Source organism: Psammomys obesus, unplaced genomic scaffold (genome assembly GCF_907164565.1).
Source record: "Psammomys obesus unplaced genomic scaffold, mPsaObe1.curated_primary_1811, whole genome shotgun sequence".
NCBI classification, from domain to species: Eukaryota; Metazoa; Chordata; class Mammalia; order Rodentia; family Muridae; genus Psammomys; species Psammomys obesus.
In genome coordinates, this window is record NW_026596155.1 from 2,646,268 (window position 1) to 2,662,606 (window position 16,339).

The 16,339-nt window shown below is 47.4% G+C and overlaps 1 protein-coding gene across 7 annotated transcripts in view; it reads left to right on the plus strand.

The window, feature by feature from the left end:
- The window catches only part of Wdfy3 (WD repeat and FYVE domain containing 3), a 215,502-nt gene that overhangs the window by 190,095 nt on the left and 9,068 nt on the right, over positions 1-16,339 (plus strand). For all 7 annotated transcript variants that reach the window (XM_055594634.1, XM_055594637.1, XM_055594636.1 and 4 more), the window contains 13 exons: positions 94-174; positions 634-688; positions 911-1,030; positions 2,613-2,730; positions 3,599-3,705; positions 5,222-5,375; positions 8,709-8,800; positions 8,986-9,198; positions 11,398-11,545; positions 11,651-11,805; positions 12,575-12,733; positions 14,665-14,844; positions 15,712-15,894. In XM_055594634.1, the coding sequence (XP_055450609.1) occupies positions 94-174; positions 634-688; positions 911-1,030; positions 2,613-2,730; positions 3,599-3,705; positions 5,222-5,375; positions 8,709-8,800; positions 8,986-9,198; positions 11,398-11,545; positions 11,651-11,805; positions 12,575-12,733; positions 14,665-14,844; positions 15,712-15,894 (1,765 nt within the window). The remainder of the gene's footprint in view (positions 1-93; positions 175-633; positions 689-910; positions 1,031-2,612; positions 2,731-3,598; positions 3,706-5,221; positions 5,376-8,708; positions 8,801-8,985; positions 9,199-11,397; positions 11,546-11,650; positions 11,806-12,574; positions 12,734-14,664; positions 14,845-15,711; positions 15,895-16,339) is intronic.

Sequence of the window (16,339 nt, forward strand, 5' to 3'; positions counted from 1 at the left end):
GAGGGTCGGGCAGCAGGAAGGCTGTAGAGTTGGCCTTGCTCAGGCTCCATCGGGCTCCTGCCGAGACCTCACTTCCGATTTAAACTTTCACAGGTTCCTGGCAGTCGTGCCATCCCTCACCGACAGCTCGGAGTCTGTCTCGGGGCAGAGACCAAACACCAGTGTGGAGCAAGGGTAGGTCACGTGGTGCTTGCTCGGTATTATTTCATTGTGAAATTCACATGACTTATATATCTAGAGAGAATTCTTTGGAGTTTTTTTCATCAGTTGCTATAGAAGAATATTTAAATTCTCAAAATACAAGCTTTTATTCTTTCCTTTAGTGCTATATTTGAATATTTCTCATCTTCAAGATCTCTTTTTGAAACATAACCTTTAGTCACCTGGTGTCGTGTGTATAAAGCATTCTCTTGTTTTTGATGCCACTTTTTCTGGTTTTCTTATAGTGCTAAAGTGCAATTCCTCTGTTTTGTTCGGGTAGACTGTACATAATAAAGTGAACTGTATTAGTTCCCAGCCCTCATGAACAGAGCCTGTCTGAGGGCTGGGAAGAACTTGTTGAAAAGTGACTGAGATGTGTCCGCTGTAAAGCTTTAAGGCCCTGACCCATCCTCCGTTTCCCTGTGTGCTCAGGTCCGGATTACTCAGCACTCTGGTTGGAGAGAAGTCTGTGACTCAGAGATGGGAGGTAAGGAGGCACACAGAAGGCCCTTCCTGCCTTGCAGCTCACGGTCCACAAAAGGAGAGATTTCCTCTTTGGGGCAGGGTGTGTGTGTTGCGGGGGAGGGGGGGAAGTTCTTGTATGGAAATCTGTTTTTAAATTTTCTATTTTTTTCTTTTGCATACAGAAGTTTTTGAACAACAGAAATGATTCATCATTCTAAGGCTGGTCTTTCTTCTTTTTCCTAAGAGAGGTGAAATCAGCAACTTCCAGTATCTGATGCACCTGAACACCCTGGCCGGCAGGTCCTACAACGACCTTATGCAGTACCCTGTCTTCCCCTGGATCCTCGCAGACTACGACTCCGAGGTGAGCCTCCGCTCATTTGACAGTGAGCGACGTGTTTTCATAAAGGAGAGAAATCTCGATTCCTGTGTACTTGTTTTACAGCCTACCGTTCCAGTTCCACAGCAGACATGGCTGCTTCCTTTATCCTCCATCAGCTTTGCCAGGCATCACTTGAGTCTCTGTGCCGCTCACTAGATCCCTGGCCCGGGCTTCTCTTCTCTGCTCCATCTCCTCTTTACGTCATGCTTGTACCTAAAAGAGTTGCACCTGTTTAAAATTCCTCAGTGGGATGCCCAGGCCCCTCTCCTCACTCAGTAGCTTTTGTCATGTGATCTACCTGCCTGGAACTGTCCCTCAGGCCTTCACATTTCTCCCGCCCGTGGATGGCACCCTCTTCTTCCTCTTCTCTCCTCATCTGTGTGTTGTGGTTCTCCTGCGGTTTTCCACTTGTGCTACTTTCATGTAGGGTGAAGCACAGTCCTCTTTGTCTGGTCTTAATTGTTCGTGCGGTCCTCAGCACAGATACTTCTCACAGCCAGCTCACTCAGATCCCCGCGCCTGGAGCAATGGCTGGCACGTGCATTTTAGCAGTTGCTGAGTTGGGTATAGATAAGGTACCAGGGGCATATTTCATTAGTGTGTATTTGTATCTGGTGCCCAAGACTTTTTGGATGTTTGACAAAATTGTTTATACTTGTGATGTCCTATAAGAAGGACATATAGATAGATACCAAAAACAAAACATATAATATTAAAAATTATTATGGGCTGAAGAGATGGCTCAGAGGTTAAGAGCACTGGATGTTCTTCCAGAGGTCCTAAGTTCAATTACCAGCAACCACATGGTGGCTCACAGCCATCTATGATGAGATCTGGTGTCCTCTTCTGGCATGCAGGTGTACATGCAGACAGAATATTGTATACATGATAACTAAACAAAATCTTTAAAAAAAAAAAAAGTGTTTACATATAGTAGACATTTCACAGACGTGTATTTCAAATTTCTACCTTTAAAAACCCTAAAAGTCAATTTTGGTTTTCTTTTGAGGGTGTGAATTAGGTCAGCTAGTGGTCTGCTCGTAAAATAATCGCTTTTAGACTGAAAAAAAATGTATTGTATTTGGAAAGCCACTTGATAGCATGTGTGAGCTGAGTGCTGAGGGTTTTAATTTACCTGCCTTCTCTCTGAACCACCTACGTGAAGAAAGTCGGGAGTGTTAGAAGGAGCTAGAGGTCAGGAGGAGGCATAGAGACACTCCGTCCACCTTCCGGTTACAGGAGCGATGGAGATAATGCTGAAAGGGAGCCTTTGTGTCTACCCTGTCTTGCTGTGTCCTGGCTAAGACCTAGAAGCATTGCCCTGTTTCCCTCCTTCCCACAGCTGAGCTCCTAAGTGTCTCCCTGGGAGATGCGTAATTTCCAAAGCACTTGCCAAGCGGTGGCACTCACCAGGCCCTGTGTCTGAACAGAAGGTGTGTGTGAAAAGTCCACAAACTTGTTTCTACCTAGTCCGTTCCTCAGATAGGGTCAGCCCGGTGCATCTGCGGTGTGGAGAAGACAGAGTGCCTGGTAAGTTGGCATCAGGTGATGTTCTGTATTTCAGGAGGTTGACCTTACGAATCCCAAGACTTTCAGAAACCTGGCTAAGCCCATGGGCGCGCAGACTGATGAGCGGCTGGCCCAGTACAAGAAGCGCTATAAGGACTGGGAGGATCCCAATGGTGAGGAGCGCCTTCTGCCTTGGCTTCGTGTTTCAGTCTCAGAAGTAAACCCTGTTTAGTGCTGACGCCTGTGGGTACGTCTGCAAGGTGCCGATAGGCTGCATACTCACACCTGCCTGTGCACTACCAGAGCAGAAACCGTTCTCCTGCCAGTTTGCGGCCACCGCCAGGAGACATCTGTAGCTGTCTGCAGAGCGCACGCAGGACACTGTGCTTCCTCTGCCTGTCTAGTCCAGGAACTACACATTCATATGTTGTCTCCTCTAATTTCATTTAAGTACTTTCTACAACTCCCATTCTTTAAAACTATGAATTGATATTTGTACACTGCACAATTGATTATATTTAATTACTATGGTGTTTTCCCCCTCAAAGACATAAAGCGAGGGGGAAACTGTTAGATTTTGGCCTATTAGTATGCCTGTGCCCGTTTTCTTTCTCTCCCTCTCTCCCCCCTGTCTGTCAAGGAAGACACACCATGGTAATAATACATACTATTGCATTGTCTCTGTAGACAACAATTTGGAGAACTGTAAAATCACAAAGTCGTAACCTAATGAAAACAGGTAGCTACCGAGTCAGTGTTCTTCGTCAGCGGAAGTTGGCTTGCTGTTAGACAGTGGGAGCCCCTAACTGACAGCCTCAGACACGCTTCACTTTGAAGAGAGCCCAGCAGGCTGTGGGTGTCTACGAGATGTGTACCTGAGGGGTCGTGAGGTCGAACTGTCCCCATCAAGATGTGTAGCGAGCGGCATCTGCTGCCCCAGTCGCCTGTCGCGGTTGTTGACATTCCCAAGCTGCTGAGTAACACCACGCTTACTTCTGTTTCCCCTTTTGTTTTTAATGATGTGCCAACTGTCTGGAGCAGGGGAGACCCCAGCCTACCACTATGGCACCCACTATTCCTCTGCGATGATCGTGGCCTCCTACCTCGTAAGAATGGAGCCTTTCACACAGATATTCTTACGGCTTCAGGTAGGACTCAAATTTAAAATTTTTATTATTCTGCCTTCATTTAAAATTGTCATTAAAAAAAAAATTCTCACCTTATAACGGTCCCTGTGAAGCTTCAGTAGTGACAATTTGGTCATTTAGAACTGAACTGAAATTCTGTTAGGCATAAATTGATGAATAAACTAGAATTTACTTAGAATGAACAACTATCGGGATCTAACAGTTAGAGCATAGGCATTCCAGCCAGAGAGAGGGAGTAGTCTTAACTAGTTGAATTCAACGAGTGTTTATTTAAACCCCTTTGCTGTGTCCTTGGTTATAGTCACATCTTCCATGTTCACTTTCATAGTGTGTACTTGGAGAATCCCTCCATCTTCCCTTTAATAGTTCAGTGTCTTCTTGGTGAATCCCTCCATCTAAGTTCAGTGTGTGCTTGGTGAATCTTGGCTTTCATTGCTTGCTGAATCCCTCCTTTGCCCTCACCGCTGTTTGGGTGTTTGGCAGGACATCAGAGAATGAGGACAAAGCTCAATAATATAGTTTCAGGATTTTAGTTAAGGAGGCAGCTAAACATTGTTTTCTAATGAGCGAATTGGGAGATGTTTTTAGATTTCCATCAAATGTGTCAGACAAACACCCACGAAAAGTGGAAGATGAGGGAGGTGGAGGCAGCTTAAAGCGTAGTCTTTTAGGGAGGTTTAGGGTCCTGCAAACACCTGAACACATAGTGAACTCTACACAAGGCCCAAGGTAGGCATCTGGCTGGCCTGGGGGCTGGGGAGGAGCAAGGTGGCTAGGGTACCCAGAGCAGAGTTAGGTAGTCATGAGTAGGGAATGAAGGAAGAAACAGTCCAGGGCAGCATGGGCCGTGGCGGTTTTCTTTAGCATCTGTGTTCACTGAAGCATAGTCGGGGTCTAGAGGAGGAAGCAGGTATGTCTAGGAAGCTGCTTAGGTAAAAGTGCTTTCTCCTTAATCTTGTTTTACCAACCAATCGCCTCTCATAACTTTCTACTCCATTCTCATGGTTGTGAAAACTTAGACATCTTGTTAATTTATGTTAACATGCACAGGGAAGTCAGGGAATCAACCAAAATCAAATAGGAATGAGAATCCTCTGTGGAAGCCAGTTACCATGTAAATGAATGTAAAAAGTAGAGTTGGATAAACATTCAGACATACATAGAAGCCTGACTGTTGGATTACATGTGGTTTACGTGAGAATCCTCAGGGCTTCATCAAACTCTGGAGGAATTCTCATTTCCTCCTGGTTTTACTGTCTAAAGATTAATGTTTTTAAGAGTATTTATAATCTTCACATTTGAATTTTACTTTGATTACAAAACAGATACACTGGGCATCCTTTGTAAAGAATATACCCCCCAAAAATAATTATCATTATTTAAAGTTTTGCACATTTAATGTAGGATGGCAAGAAATTAGAATGGAGCCAAAGGCACAAAGGTTTTTTTTAAGCCCTTGAACTTGACAGGAACTTTGTGGCACAGCAGTTCCCTAATAGATTCCTTCTGCCCACAGGGTGGCCACTTTGACCTGGCAGACCGGATGTTCCACAGTGTTCGTGAGGCCTGGTACTCAGCATCAAAGCATAATATGGCAGACGTGAAAGAACTCATCCCAGAATTTTTTTACCTGCCAGAATTCTTGTTCAATTCTAACAACTTCGACCTAGGTACGTGGAGGTGGGGCTTCCTAGGAATGTCAGCAGGGGAGGCAGGGGGAAACACGCCATTCTTACAAAGACTGTCCACGGTGCTTGAACAGGGAGGCCCCTGTGACCTCCGCTGCCTTTCTGACTACCCTGGAGTATGAGTGTACACAAAACGCAAGGAAAGTAATTTCTTGCCCCAAAAGAGCCAGTTCAGCTGAGTGTCTGGGAGAAATTTAACGCAGACACAGATGGCATCCAGTGGCCAGGGCTGTGCTGTTACAGTGAAAACAAAGTGGAATACAAATGTATTTGAGAAACACTACTGTTGAAAACCTATTAATGGCCAGGGGCGGTATACAGAATCTCACGTATCATTTCAGTCTTGTAGGTAACCTGAGGCGTTATCTGTTTATATGCTTGTGTATTTTAAAACTAGAATTTCAAAGTAATTAAAGCATGTTTCCTTATCCTGTGAGTGTCCTATTTCCCAAGGGGTTGGGGGGAGTACCAAATCAGCATGTCTTGAAAGGAAAAGTATCCTGCGTAGTGTTTCTTCTGTTACCTGGCAGGTAGAGGAAGGGCACTTGGCTTCCATTTCCGTTTCTTGGATCACAATTTGCTGACCTATGCTTCTAAGAGTTTCTGTGAAAACATCAAAATTCTACTATTTCTACTTTAGAATATTCTAGCCAGAAACTCTTCTGTTTTCCCCATCTTCCCAACCCTTCCCAGAGACAGTGTTTCTCTGTGTAGCCTTTGACTGTCCTGGACTCACTCCTAGGTATACAGAGTGGAAAGCAGAGGCTCAGGCAAGCACATGAACGGGCATGTTCACAAGACACGAATGGTGGGGATAGCTCAGCTGCACATGAGTGTGTCAACAGATAGCACATTGTGAGACACACATGCGCAGAATACGAAATACTACTCATCCCACCCTAAAACAAATGCCCACTCATGAGCTTATAAAAGGCTTGTGGAGATTTCAGACCGTGGTCTGGTCGGCCTTGGTGGGTTGGCTATGGTGAGGCAGAGCGGCACAGCAGAGGCGAGGGCTGTAGAGCAGCTGTTACCCTGTGGCTAGAAAGCAGAGTGAGGCGAGTGGAAAGGGACCAGGGTCTCTGTCCCCTTCCAGGGCATGCCCCAGTGATCAGAAGACATAGCCCTAAGGCCCGACCTCTTATTAAAGTGTCACCTTGTAGCACCATTAAACCAAACAGGGGCCTCAGGAGTGCACTGTATAATCAGACATGGTGTAGCAGTAGATGAATGCTGAGTGGCAAAGGGCAGGCCAGTATAGATGTCAGTCACACGATGTGTGATGCTTCAGCAGCCCCAGAGCAGGTAACAGCAGACAGGACTGGCTAACTGTGTGTGTGCAGGAAAGAGCAATGATCTGCTTTGTGGTTTCTTTGGGGTGGCAGACATGCTCCGGGACCTCATAGAAATGCTGGCTGCATTACTAAATGCCATTGAATTGTCCTCTTCAAAAATGAATCATTGTGTTGTGTGGCTCTTGCATCAAGAACACACACAAAAGCAAAGCTCAACACCAATCCCCTCTCCCCAAAGAAAGATCACCAATGTAAGAGAAAGAGCCTTTGGGTTTGTTTCCTGTTGTTCTAGAGTTCCTTGTCTTAGTCTTTTGCCTTGGGAAGAGCTGCAAAATATGTAAACCAAGGATTTCTTGAAGCTGCACCACCTTCAGCTGTCTTTACAGTGGCTGGTAGTTCTGAGAAATATGTTGGGACATAAGTGTTCTTTAAAGGTAGGCTGTTTCTCAAGGGGGCTAGGATTGTTGCTTGCTCATCGTCAAACATTTAGGTCTGTGGGCCTGGAAACATGGCTCTGTGGCCAAGAGTGAAGTCTTTCAGGGGATCCTACTTTGCAGGTCGGCTCCCAGCTGCCTGTAGCTCCAGCTTTGGGAGATTGTCTCCTCTGGCCTCTGCAGGCATCCCTGCCCCGCCCCCTACAGAGAGAGAGAGAGAGAGAGAGAGAGAGAATGCATTTGAGGGGATTAGAGGGAACATGAGAAGCATGTGGTCACTGTAAAGATTTTATTTTATTTTTTGTCTTAAGTCATGTGGTAACTTCTATCCAGTCAACACATTGGTCAGTAAACTGCATTATAAGGCAGCCCAGGGCTCTGAAACTCGAAAACTGTACCCCATGAGCTCTTGGCACAGTATTTATCTAACCACCTGCTGGGAAGCTAGGCCACTTGCTTATTGTTCAGAGTCACTTTTTTTCACAGTGCTGGTTTCATTTGTACATATGAAAATTGTAAGCTAACATTTACTTTCTGGAGTTATTTCATTAAAAATAAAAAGAACGTGTTTTTTTAGATGATAATTCTAATCAATTTTTAAAATCTTACAGCAGATAGTTCCTTTTTTTCTCGAAGTTGAGGCTCTTATTTTCTAGCCCAGGCTGGCCTACAACTTGCTGTGTAGCCTAGGCTGGCATCCAGTTTGCACTCCACGTCTTCCTGTCCTCAGTACTATGGTTATAGATATGCACCACCACGCTGGGCTCAGATTATCTCATATAACTTAAAATAAGTTTACATGGAATAAATATCAATATTTATTGCAAAGTAGTGTTTTTGTTTCTGCCAAGTAGCCCCAGTGTTTCCAAATATTTTTCTTAAAATGTTGCAAAAATTTGTTGTTTCGGATTTTTTTTTTCCCTTTTTAATGAGAACCATCGCTGCAAAATATCTGTGTTCTTCTGAGGCATCTTAAGATTTTAATTGTCAGCCAGGCATGGTGGTGCATGCCTTTCATCCCAGCACTGGGGAGGCAGACGCAGGAGGATCTCTGTGAGTTCAAGGCCAGCCAGAGCTACACAATAGAGATACCTTGTCTTAATATATAGTGTCAAATATATTACAATTTATTAATTTATAAAATACATAAAGTATCAAAGGGGGTGAGAAACCTCATGTACTGAAGTTATCATAAAAACTCTCATAGCCCCACATGTGAGTGAAAAGGGATTTGCAGCCAGCGGTGTTCCAGAAACTGCTGTGTGGCCCTTAGGACAGTAAGCTTAGCCTAGCAGAGCTCTGAGGAGGTTTACCAGGGAGAAACCATTTAACTTTGCAAGTCACCTTTCCAAAAGAGAGGTCTGTAGAGTTTTGCCTGGTTTTGCTAACAGTCGGCATTCTTTCTGAGGCAAGCAGCCGTGGAGAGGCAACACAACAGACAGTCTCAGGAAAGAGGGAGGGGGTTCTGTGCTGAAACGGGATAGCTCTGGCACTGAATCCTGCAGCCCAGGATTCCTGTCTCCTCAGTAGGAAGCTAAGCACTGAGCTCGCTCTTGCATTTTATCCCTGATGTGTCCTTTGCACAGGCTGTAAACAAAATGGCACCAAGCTTGGAGACGTCATCCTTCCACCCTGGGCTAAGGGAGACCCCAGAGAGTTCATCAGAGTCCACCGAGAGGTAAGGGAAAGTGACCTCCCGTGGAGGGAGGCTCTTGAGCAAGGCGCCAGGCACTCTTTCAATTGCTTGCATTGTCCCCGCGGTTCTCGGTGACTTTAGCTCCCGTTGACCGCCAGCCGGGTTCCCCTTACTTGGGGGACGCGGACGAAAGGCAGGCAGTGACCTGGCCCGTTCTGGAACCACAGGCTCTGGAGTGCGACTACGTCAGTGCCCACCTCCATGAGTGGATTGACCTCATCTTTGGCTACAAGCAGCAGGGTCCCGCCGCGGTGGAGGCCGTCAATGTCTTCCACCACCTTTTCTACGAGGGTCAGGTCGACATCTACAACATCAACGACCCACTGAAGGAGACCGCCACCATCGGCTTCATTAACAACTTCGGTCAGATCCCTAAGCAGGTATGGCTGCTCTCGTCAGGTCTGTTGGGTCTGTTGCGTTTTGCAGACTTGCTATGTTTCTCTTGATTGGTAGATTACCGTACAAGTGGTTAAGACTCAGTCGCTAGCACCGTCATACCGCTCACCCATTAAACTCAGTAAATGGCTTGTTATCACTCTCCTTTCCATTTTACAGTCCACAGAAAATACAGTCTTTGTTGTTTGAATAGTTTTCACCCACAAACTAGTATGTGTTCATGTATTCTGCTCAAGCAAGACCTAGGAGAGGCCTTGTGGGCCACAGAATATGGAGATGGGATTTCATCCTGATGCCAGTCCAAACCCAATGCTGACTGTAGGCAAGGAAATGTTAATATAGCTTCTCTCTCTCTCTCTCTCTCTCTCTCTCTCTCTCTCTCTTTCCACACATACACACACACATACTGCAGAGAAACTAAGGTGGGAACAGAAGAGTGCTTAATGACTGGTCTAGTTTCCGTGCTGTTGCTTTTGATAAAGTACCCTGAAAAAAGCAACTCAGGGAAGAAAGAATTTATTTTTGCTCACAGTTAGTTCTGGTCCATCATGAAGTCAGGGCAGGAACTTGAAGCAGCTGGCTCATATCCCCTCCACCAAGATCCGAGAGAAATAAATGCGCGCCTAGTGCTCTAGCTCACTTTTCTGCTCTTGCCCAGCCCAAGGCCCACCTCCTGAGGATGATGCCACTCGGCTTCAGGCCAGGTCTTCCTGCCTCAGTGAAGGTGATCAGAACAACCCCCCCCCCCAAAAAAAAAAAAAAAAAAAAAAACTTGATCAAAGGCCAGAGTCCTCATTGTGACTTCCAGGTGACTCCATCAATATCGAGTCAATAATTAGAACTACTCGTCATGGAAATCTGCGGTTGCAGGATTTCCACGTTACCTTGGTGTAAGAGGCCAGTGAGTTACTTCTAAGGCATCCCGTTAAATGAAAGAGAATACTTTCAAACCTAGGTTGCGTGGTCACAGTAGGTGCCTAACTTCCTGTGCCTGTGACCTGGCATCTTTGTCTTGGTTAGCACTTCTGTCACTGTGATGAGCGCCATGGACCAAAAGCAACTTGGGGTGAAGAGAGGTGGGGGGGGGTTGTCTTACAACTTGTAGCCCATCATCCAGGGAAATGAGGGCAGGACCCGGGGGGCAGGAACTGAAGCAGAGGCAAGGAGGCACACTTGACCGCTTGCTCCCCGTGGGCTGGGCCCTGCCGCCTCAGTCATTAATGGAGAACATGCCCTGCAGCCTTCCTCAGCAATCTGGTTGGGGCAGTTTTCTCCAGTGAGGTTCCTTCTTCCCAAAAGACTGCAGCGTGTGCTGAGTTAACATAAATGGAGCCAGCCCGGCCTTCATATGAAAGTGCTTTATGTATTTGTTTTATCTGGCCCACATCCCTACGTGTGTGTGTGTGTGTGTGTGTGTGTGTGTGTGTGTGTGTGTGTGTGTGTCTAAAATAAAACCAAGGATCTCCAAGGCTTGGGAGTCTGCACCTGTCTTCCTCTATGTCAAGTGTTTTTGCATTTTTTCCTCTAGTGATCTCAGTAAGGGCTCAGGGAATGTGGCCATGGATTCCTCATTGAGCTGAGACACTTTCCTCACATACTACTTTCCCAGCAAAAATGACAATAGGAGTGTTTCAGAGGCTTTAAAGAGTCTTTAAGTGGAGTTTTAGTATTTTTAATCTTGTAGAAACAATGAACCAAAAAATGCCAAAAATTTTTTTTCTTTAAAAATTTTTTTTTCCATTGCAAAAATACAGGTATGACAGACACAAGTGCTTTGTGCCGTAACCCTGCCCCTGATTACCACAGTGCTCTTAACCTCTTTCAGTTTCTTCCCTCGAGTGGAAGGTGGCGTCACAGATTTGCAGCAAATTATGAGATTCTCAACGACACCAAAATGGCACCACTAAGTCACCCTAGGGCTGCTGTGTGGCATGAGGATAAGTCCTGTTATGAGGCTGCCTGCCCTCAGGGATAGTGGGTCAGGTTATGGAGAACTACTTAACTCTTAAACACCACTGCCAAATAAGTGTCAGTCAGCATGTAGTTCTAAACCCCTTTCCTCAAGTGAAATATGGGATCATGTAGTGCCTGATCCCTGTAAAGCTCACCAGCGCGAAAACATGCTTCTGGCACACGAAGGGGCTGAGTACACGTTACCTTACAAAGTGTGTCGTTCTCCTCAGCTGTTTAAAAAGCCTCATCCACCAAAGCGAGTGAGGAGCCGACTCAACGGAGACAACGTAGGGGTGTCTGTCCCACCGGGAGCCACGGGTGACAAGATCTTTTTCCATCACCTAGACAACCTGAGGCCTTCCCTCACGCCTGTGAAAGGTAAGGTGATGCGTGCCCTTTCATCATCTGGGCAGGATGCTCGCCTGGTGTGTGAGGCTGAGGGGCGAAGTCCGTACCTGTCTTAATGCAGTGGCTTCTTCACAGAACTCAAGGAGCCTGTGGGGCAGATTGTGTGCACAGACAAAGGGATTCTCGCGGTAGAGCAGAATAAGGTTCTTATCCCCCCGGCTTGGAACAAGACCTTCGCCTGGGGCTACGCCGACCTCAGCTGCAGACTAGGGACCTACGAGTCAGACAAGGTACACGTGGCTCCCCTTCTGAGCAATGTAGGGGTTGGGGGAGCCCAGACCAGGCTTCGTCAGCAGCTGCTCCAAAGGCAAGAAGGGACACTTCCTGCCTCAAATGGGAGAGAACTGGTGGAGCAGTTATGTTGCCTGGTGAACAAGTGTTTTTTGGAAATGTGTGAGGTGGGCGCTGACAGCTCCCCTCCCACTCCCAGAATTCTTCGAAGATCCTAGCCAGCGAAGGGCTTACCATTTCCGCAACCTGAATAGCCTCTGTTTTGGCAAGTCACAATCTGGCCACTAATGTTAGTGCCAAAAGCTGCTACAGTGTCTTAAAGAAGCAAATTGGTGACCTGTTAGTGGGTGTTGCCCTCTGATGGATCCTCCCATCCAGACAGACAGACATGCGTAGCCCTGTGATTACACTGGGTACTGCTCTCTCCAGGTAGAGTGCTCCTTAGACATGTGCTCCCTTTGCACGCTTCATTGGCTCCAGCAGCCATGACCTTTTACCATCACACAGGGTGAACGTCACTTTCCCAAACTGGATAAAAACCGGACCCTGTTGTGAACATGGTCTCAGAGTCTCTTAACTTTGACACCTAGCAGCCCGAGCTTGAGAGGCTCTTGGGCAGTTGGGGGTTAGAGCCTCCGTGGAACAGTCCCTGTAACTGAACCCTGCCAGCCGCAACTGAACCCGGCCCAGAAGGAGTGGCCTCCAGAGACCTCCCGGGAGCTCAGCTCCAGCCCTCATGTTGCTGGCATGCTCTGCTCTCTTCCACAGGCAGTGACAGTCTATGAATGCTTATCCGAGTGGGGCCAGATTCTCTGCGCCGTCTGCCCCAACCCCAAGCTCGTGATCACGGGCGGAACCAGCACGGTGGTGTGTGTCTGGGAGATGGGCACCTCCAAAGAAAAGGCCAAGCCCCTCACGCTCAAGCAGGTACCAGGGCAGCAGGGTGGGCGCATTCCTGCCCCACTGCAGGCTCCTTCAGCCGCAGCCACTCCAGTCATGGAGGACGAAACCAGAACGTGGTTTGGGTGGAGGGTGGTGTTCGCTGTGAGGGGTGAGGTGTATGTTGTGTTATTTTTTTCTGAAGATTGCCTCCCGCTGTGTAGAGTAGGCTACCCTCAGGCTCATGATCTCCAGCCTCCGTGGGTATTGGATTTGCATGTGCGTGCCACCACAGCTGACCCTAAACATGTTATTTCACTAGAAATACTGTTCAATAATCAGAGTATGCTGTTTCCCAAACATTGCCTCATAAAGTCTAAAGGAAGTTGTCTTTAGGTACCAATAGGTCAGCATATCTAAGAAATACAAATGTTGCTTAGAAATTATGTGTACACGGAATGTTTTGCAACCCAAAATGTATTTGCTGTGGATTCATATCAGTGCTCTTTGCAGCGGCTTCCACTTACCCAACCACCAAGTCTCGGGTGTTTTATGACTTGTCACACATAAGCACATGTCAGATTCATTCATGTGTCCAGAAAAATACCTGATGGCGCTGCTGACAAGTATTTTGATCATTTAATCAATATGATTCTATGTAATTAATGCAAAAGTTAAGCTATATTGTGGAACCCATTCTCTCCTTCCGACTTTACATGGGTTCCAAGGACTGAACTAGAGGCTATGAGCGTGTATGTAAACTCCTGTGCCTGATGAGCCATCTCCCCAGTATAAGCTGTTCTGTAATGCCCGATCTGGGAGGATTTATCATAGGCATTTTTAAAATAAGGAGCTACAGCTGCTTTTAGGATATAATTTAAAAAGCGGTATAAGACTGCCTCTCTTATTCAGTACCTTCTGTATTTAGGGCACCATATTAGAAGGCTGAACCCAAGTTACGTCAGGTAGTTGTGGGGGAGGGGGAAAAGTAAAGGGGACACACCTTAGAATAGAAGGCATGCCCATGTTACCTTGACATAAAGCCAGAACTTAAGCTCAGATTCTCCGAGGCTATTCTGAAACCAACATCAAACAGTGCACTAGCTATGTATGGAGAGAATAAAATCCCTTGTACAACAGCCTTCCACACAGAGCAAAGGCTCCTGAGACTCACTGAGGCGAGCCCTGTGCAGGCGCTCTCAACAGGGTCACACCCATAAGGCTCTTGTGGCATTTGCTGACTACACTCCCTAAATGCTCTGAAGCTCACGTTCCCCGAAGTGTGGACTGAGGGCTTAGCAGCCTTCCGTGTTCGCACGGCACACCTCCAGGTGTCTGTGTGACCAGGAAGTTAAGGCCGCTCCTTGCCTGAGCGAGCTTGCCCCACTGTGGACAGGAGAGGTGGCGCGGTTCCAGTGAGTGGGACCCCTGACAGTGATCGGAACCTCACTGACATTCACCGCAATTGCAGTTCCTGGTCCCGTTAGCCCTCTCACTGCAGTTAGGGAGAGAGAGAGCTCACTCCAGCCTTAGGACTGAGCCACTCAGACACCTCGCTCCAGCGCAGCATGGCTGCCTGGCAAGGCCATGCTCTCCCTTTATCTTCTTAGGGTCACAGACCACAGCCAGGCAGCTGTAATTTTACTTTTGGACAATGTAATAATTGCGCTTGGTCTGTGGCAAAAGAAGCTTAAAGTCTCTACTTGGGGACCCATGATCAGTACCTGAGCACATGGGAAGGGTAGAAAGGAATCCAAGCCAGTTGCAGCTGGTATTTCCTCTTCCTTCAGAGATCCAGGCCACCATTTTTCTCTGGCCCCCAGAAGGTGGAGAGAAGTATCTAGGCTGACACCCCACACCTGCCCTGAGCATCGACTCTATATAAGCCTGTCTTTCCACTGATACATCTGGAAGCTCGGGGTCAGCTAGGTGGCCCCACTGTTGTCACGGTCCTGATTTCTTGCTGTTCTCTTTGGTAGGCTCTCCTTGGCCACACCGATACCGTCACCTGTGCCACCGCATCACTGGCCTACCACATAATTGTCAGTGGGTCCCGAGACCGAACCTGCATCATTTGGGACCTGAACAAACTGTCTTTTCTAACCCAGCTCCGAGGCCACCGAGCTCCCGTTTCTGCTCTTTGTATTAACGAGTTAACAGTAAGTAATGCTCTTAGGAAGCAGACAGCCCAGGCTGAACACTGACCGAGCCTGCCCATGAGCTGATGGAGAGTCGCCTGTAGATGCCACTGCATTCTGCTTGGCTTTAAGTTGCTTGAAAAGCAAAAGGATATTAAAGTTTATAACCCAAACAAGAGTTCTTTCCTGAGAACCCACTCACTGCTGTACACTTTAGAGAAAGCAAAACATTCTGGAGTTTACGTCTCTAATGATGAGGAATTGTGGGGCTTGTGAGGAGTGAGAGTTTTGCTGACATTTTTAATAAAATAGATTCAGATTGCTCACTTATCATTTACAGTGAAAAGTGTTAACCCCAGGGCCCTCCCTTACCCCCGGGCTGTAAACATGGATTTTACAGTAGTGTGTAGGAGCCAGCTGTCTTCTCTGTCACTGAAGAGAGGGGCAGCACTCCTGAGCCCGTCTTCCTTCTACCTGCTGCTCTTCCACTCCATGTTTGCGGTCATTACTAACAGTCAGTTGAGGGGTGTGTTTCTTGAACTAGAGGTATAAATTTGGGCCACGCCCAGAGGAAGTCACAGAATCTCATTTAGAAGGGCTCAGCTCATCCGTGGGCGACTGACAGCCTTGCGGAGGAGAGAGCGATCCAGCAGGCGGTTGGTGCCCCACCTCTCGCCTGCACTGGTGACCCATGGCTCCTGCAACAACTCATCTCTGGGCTCCTGGGGAAGCGGCTGTTGAAGGTGCTTCAGCAAGCCCTGACTTCCAGGTTACCTCAGAAGTCATTCCGCCCTAGCCTAAGGACCCAAAGGTTCTCAGAGCTAGACGTGGGATACGAAGCTTCAAGTAGCGAGTGGGACAAAGCCCCCTCCTGTCTCTCCTCCCCAGGGGGACATTGTGTCCTGCGCTGGCACATACATCCACGTGTGGAGCATCAACGGCAACCCCATCGTGAGTGTGAACACGTTCACGGGCAGGAGCCAGCAGATTGTCTGCTGCTGCGTGTCTGAGATGAATGAATGGGACACCCAGAATGTCATAGTGACTGGACACTCGGATGGAGTGGTCCGGGTAAGTGAGCTCAGAGAAGAATCTACACACACTGTCCCCACACACATGTACGGGCATGCGCGCGAACGCTCACACACACTGCTTTGGGCCTGCTTCCCTTCATTGTGCCCTCTGTCAAAGCAAGGTGGCTGATACAGTGTCCCCCTTAATTACACACCAAGTTTAGAGATAGTGGAGCTGACAGCCACTCCCGTATGCGCGCTGTGCCGCAGCCAGCAGGCATGCAGGGCCGCAGCTGCATGTGAGGCTGCAGTTCCCACTGCCAAGTGTTTAAGGCACTGCCAAAATTGCCCCAGACAAATATGCTTGGAGGTGGGGCTTGTATTCAACAGGAACGGAAGTTTACTGATACAGTAACTGTCTTCTTTACTGTTCTGTTTCTGTGAAGAAACACCATGACTGAGGCAACTTATAGAAGAAAGTATTTAATTGGGGGCTTAAGCTT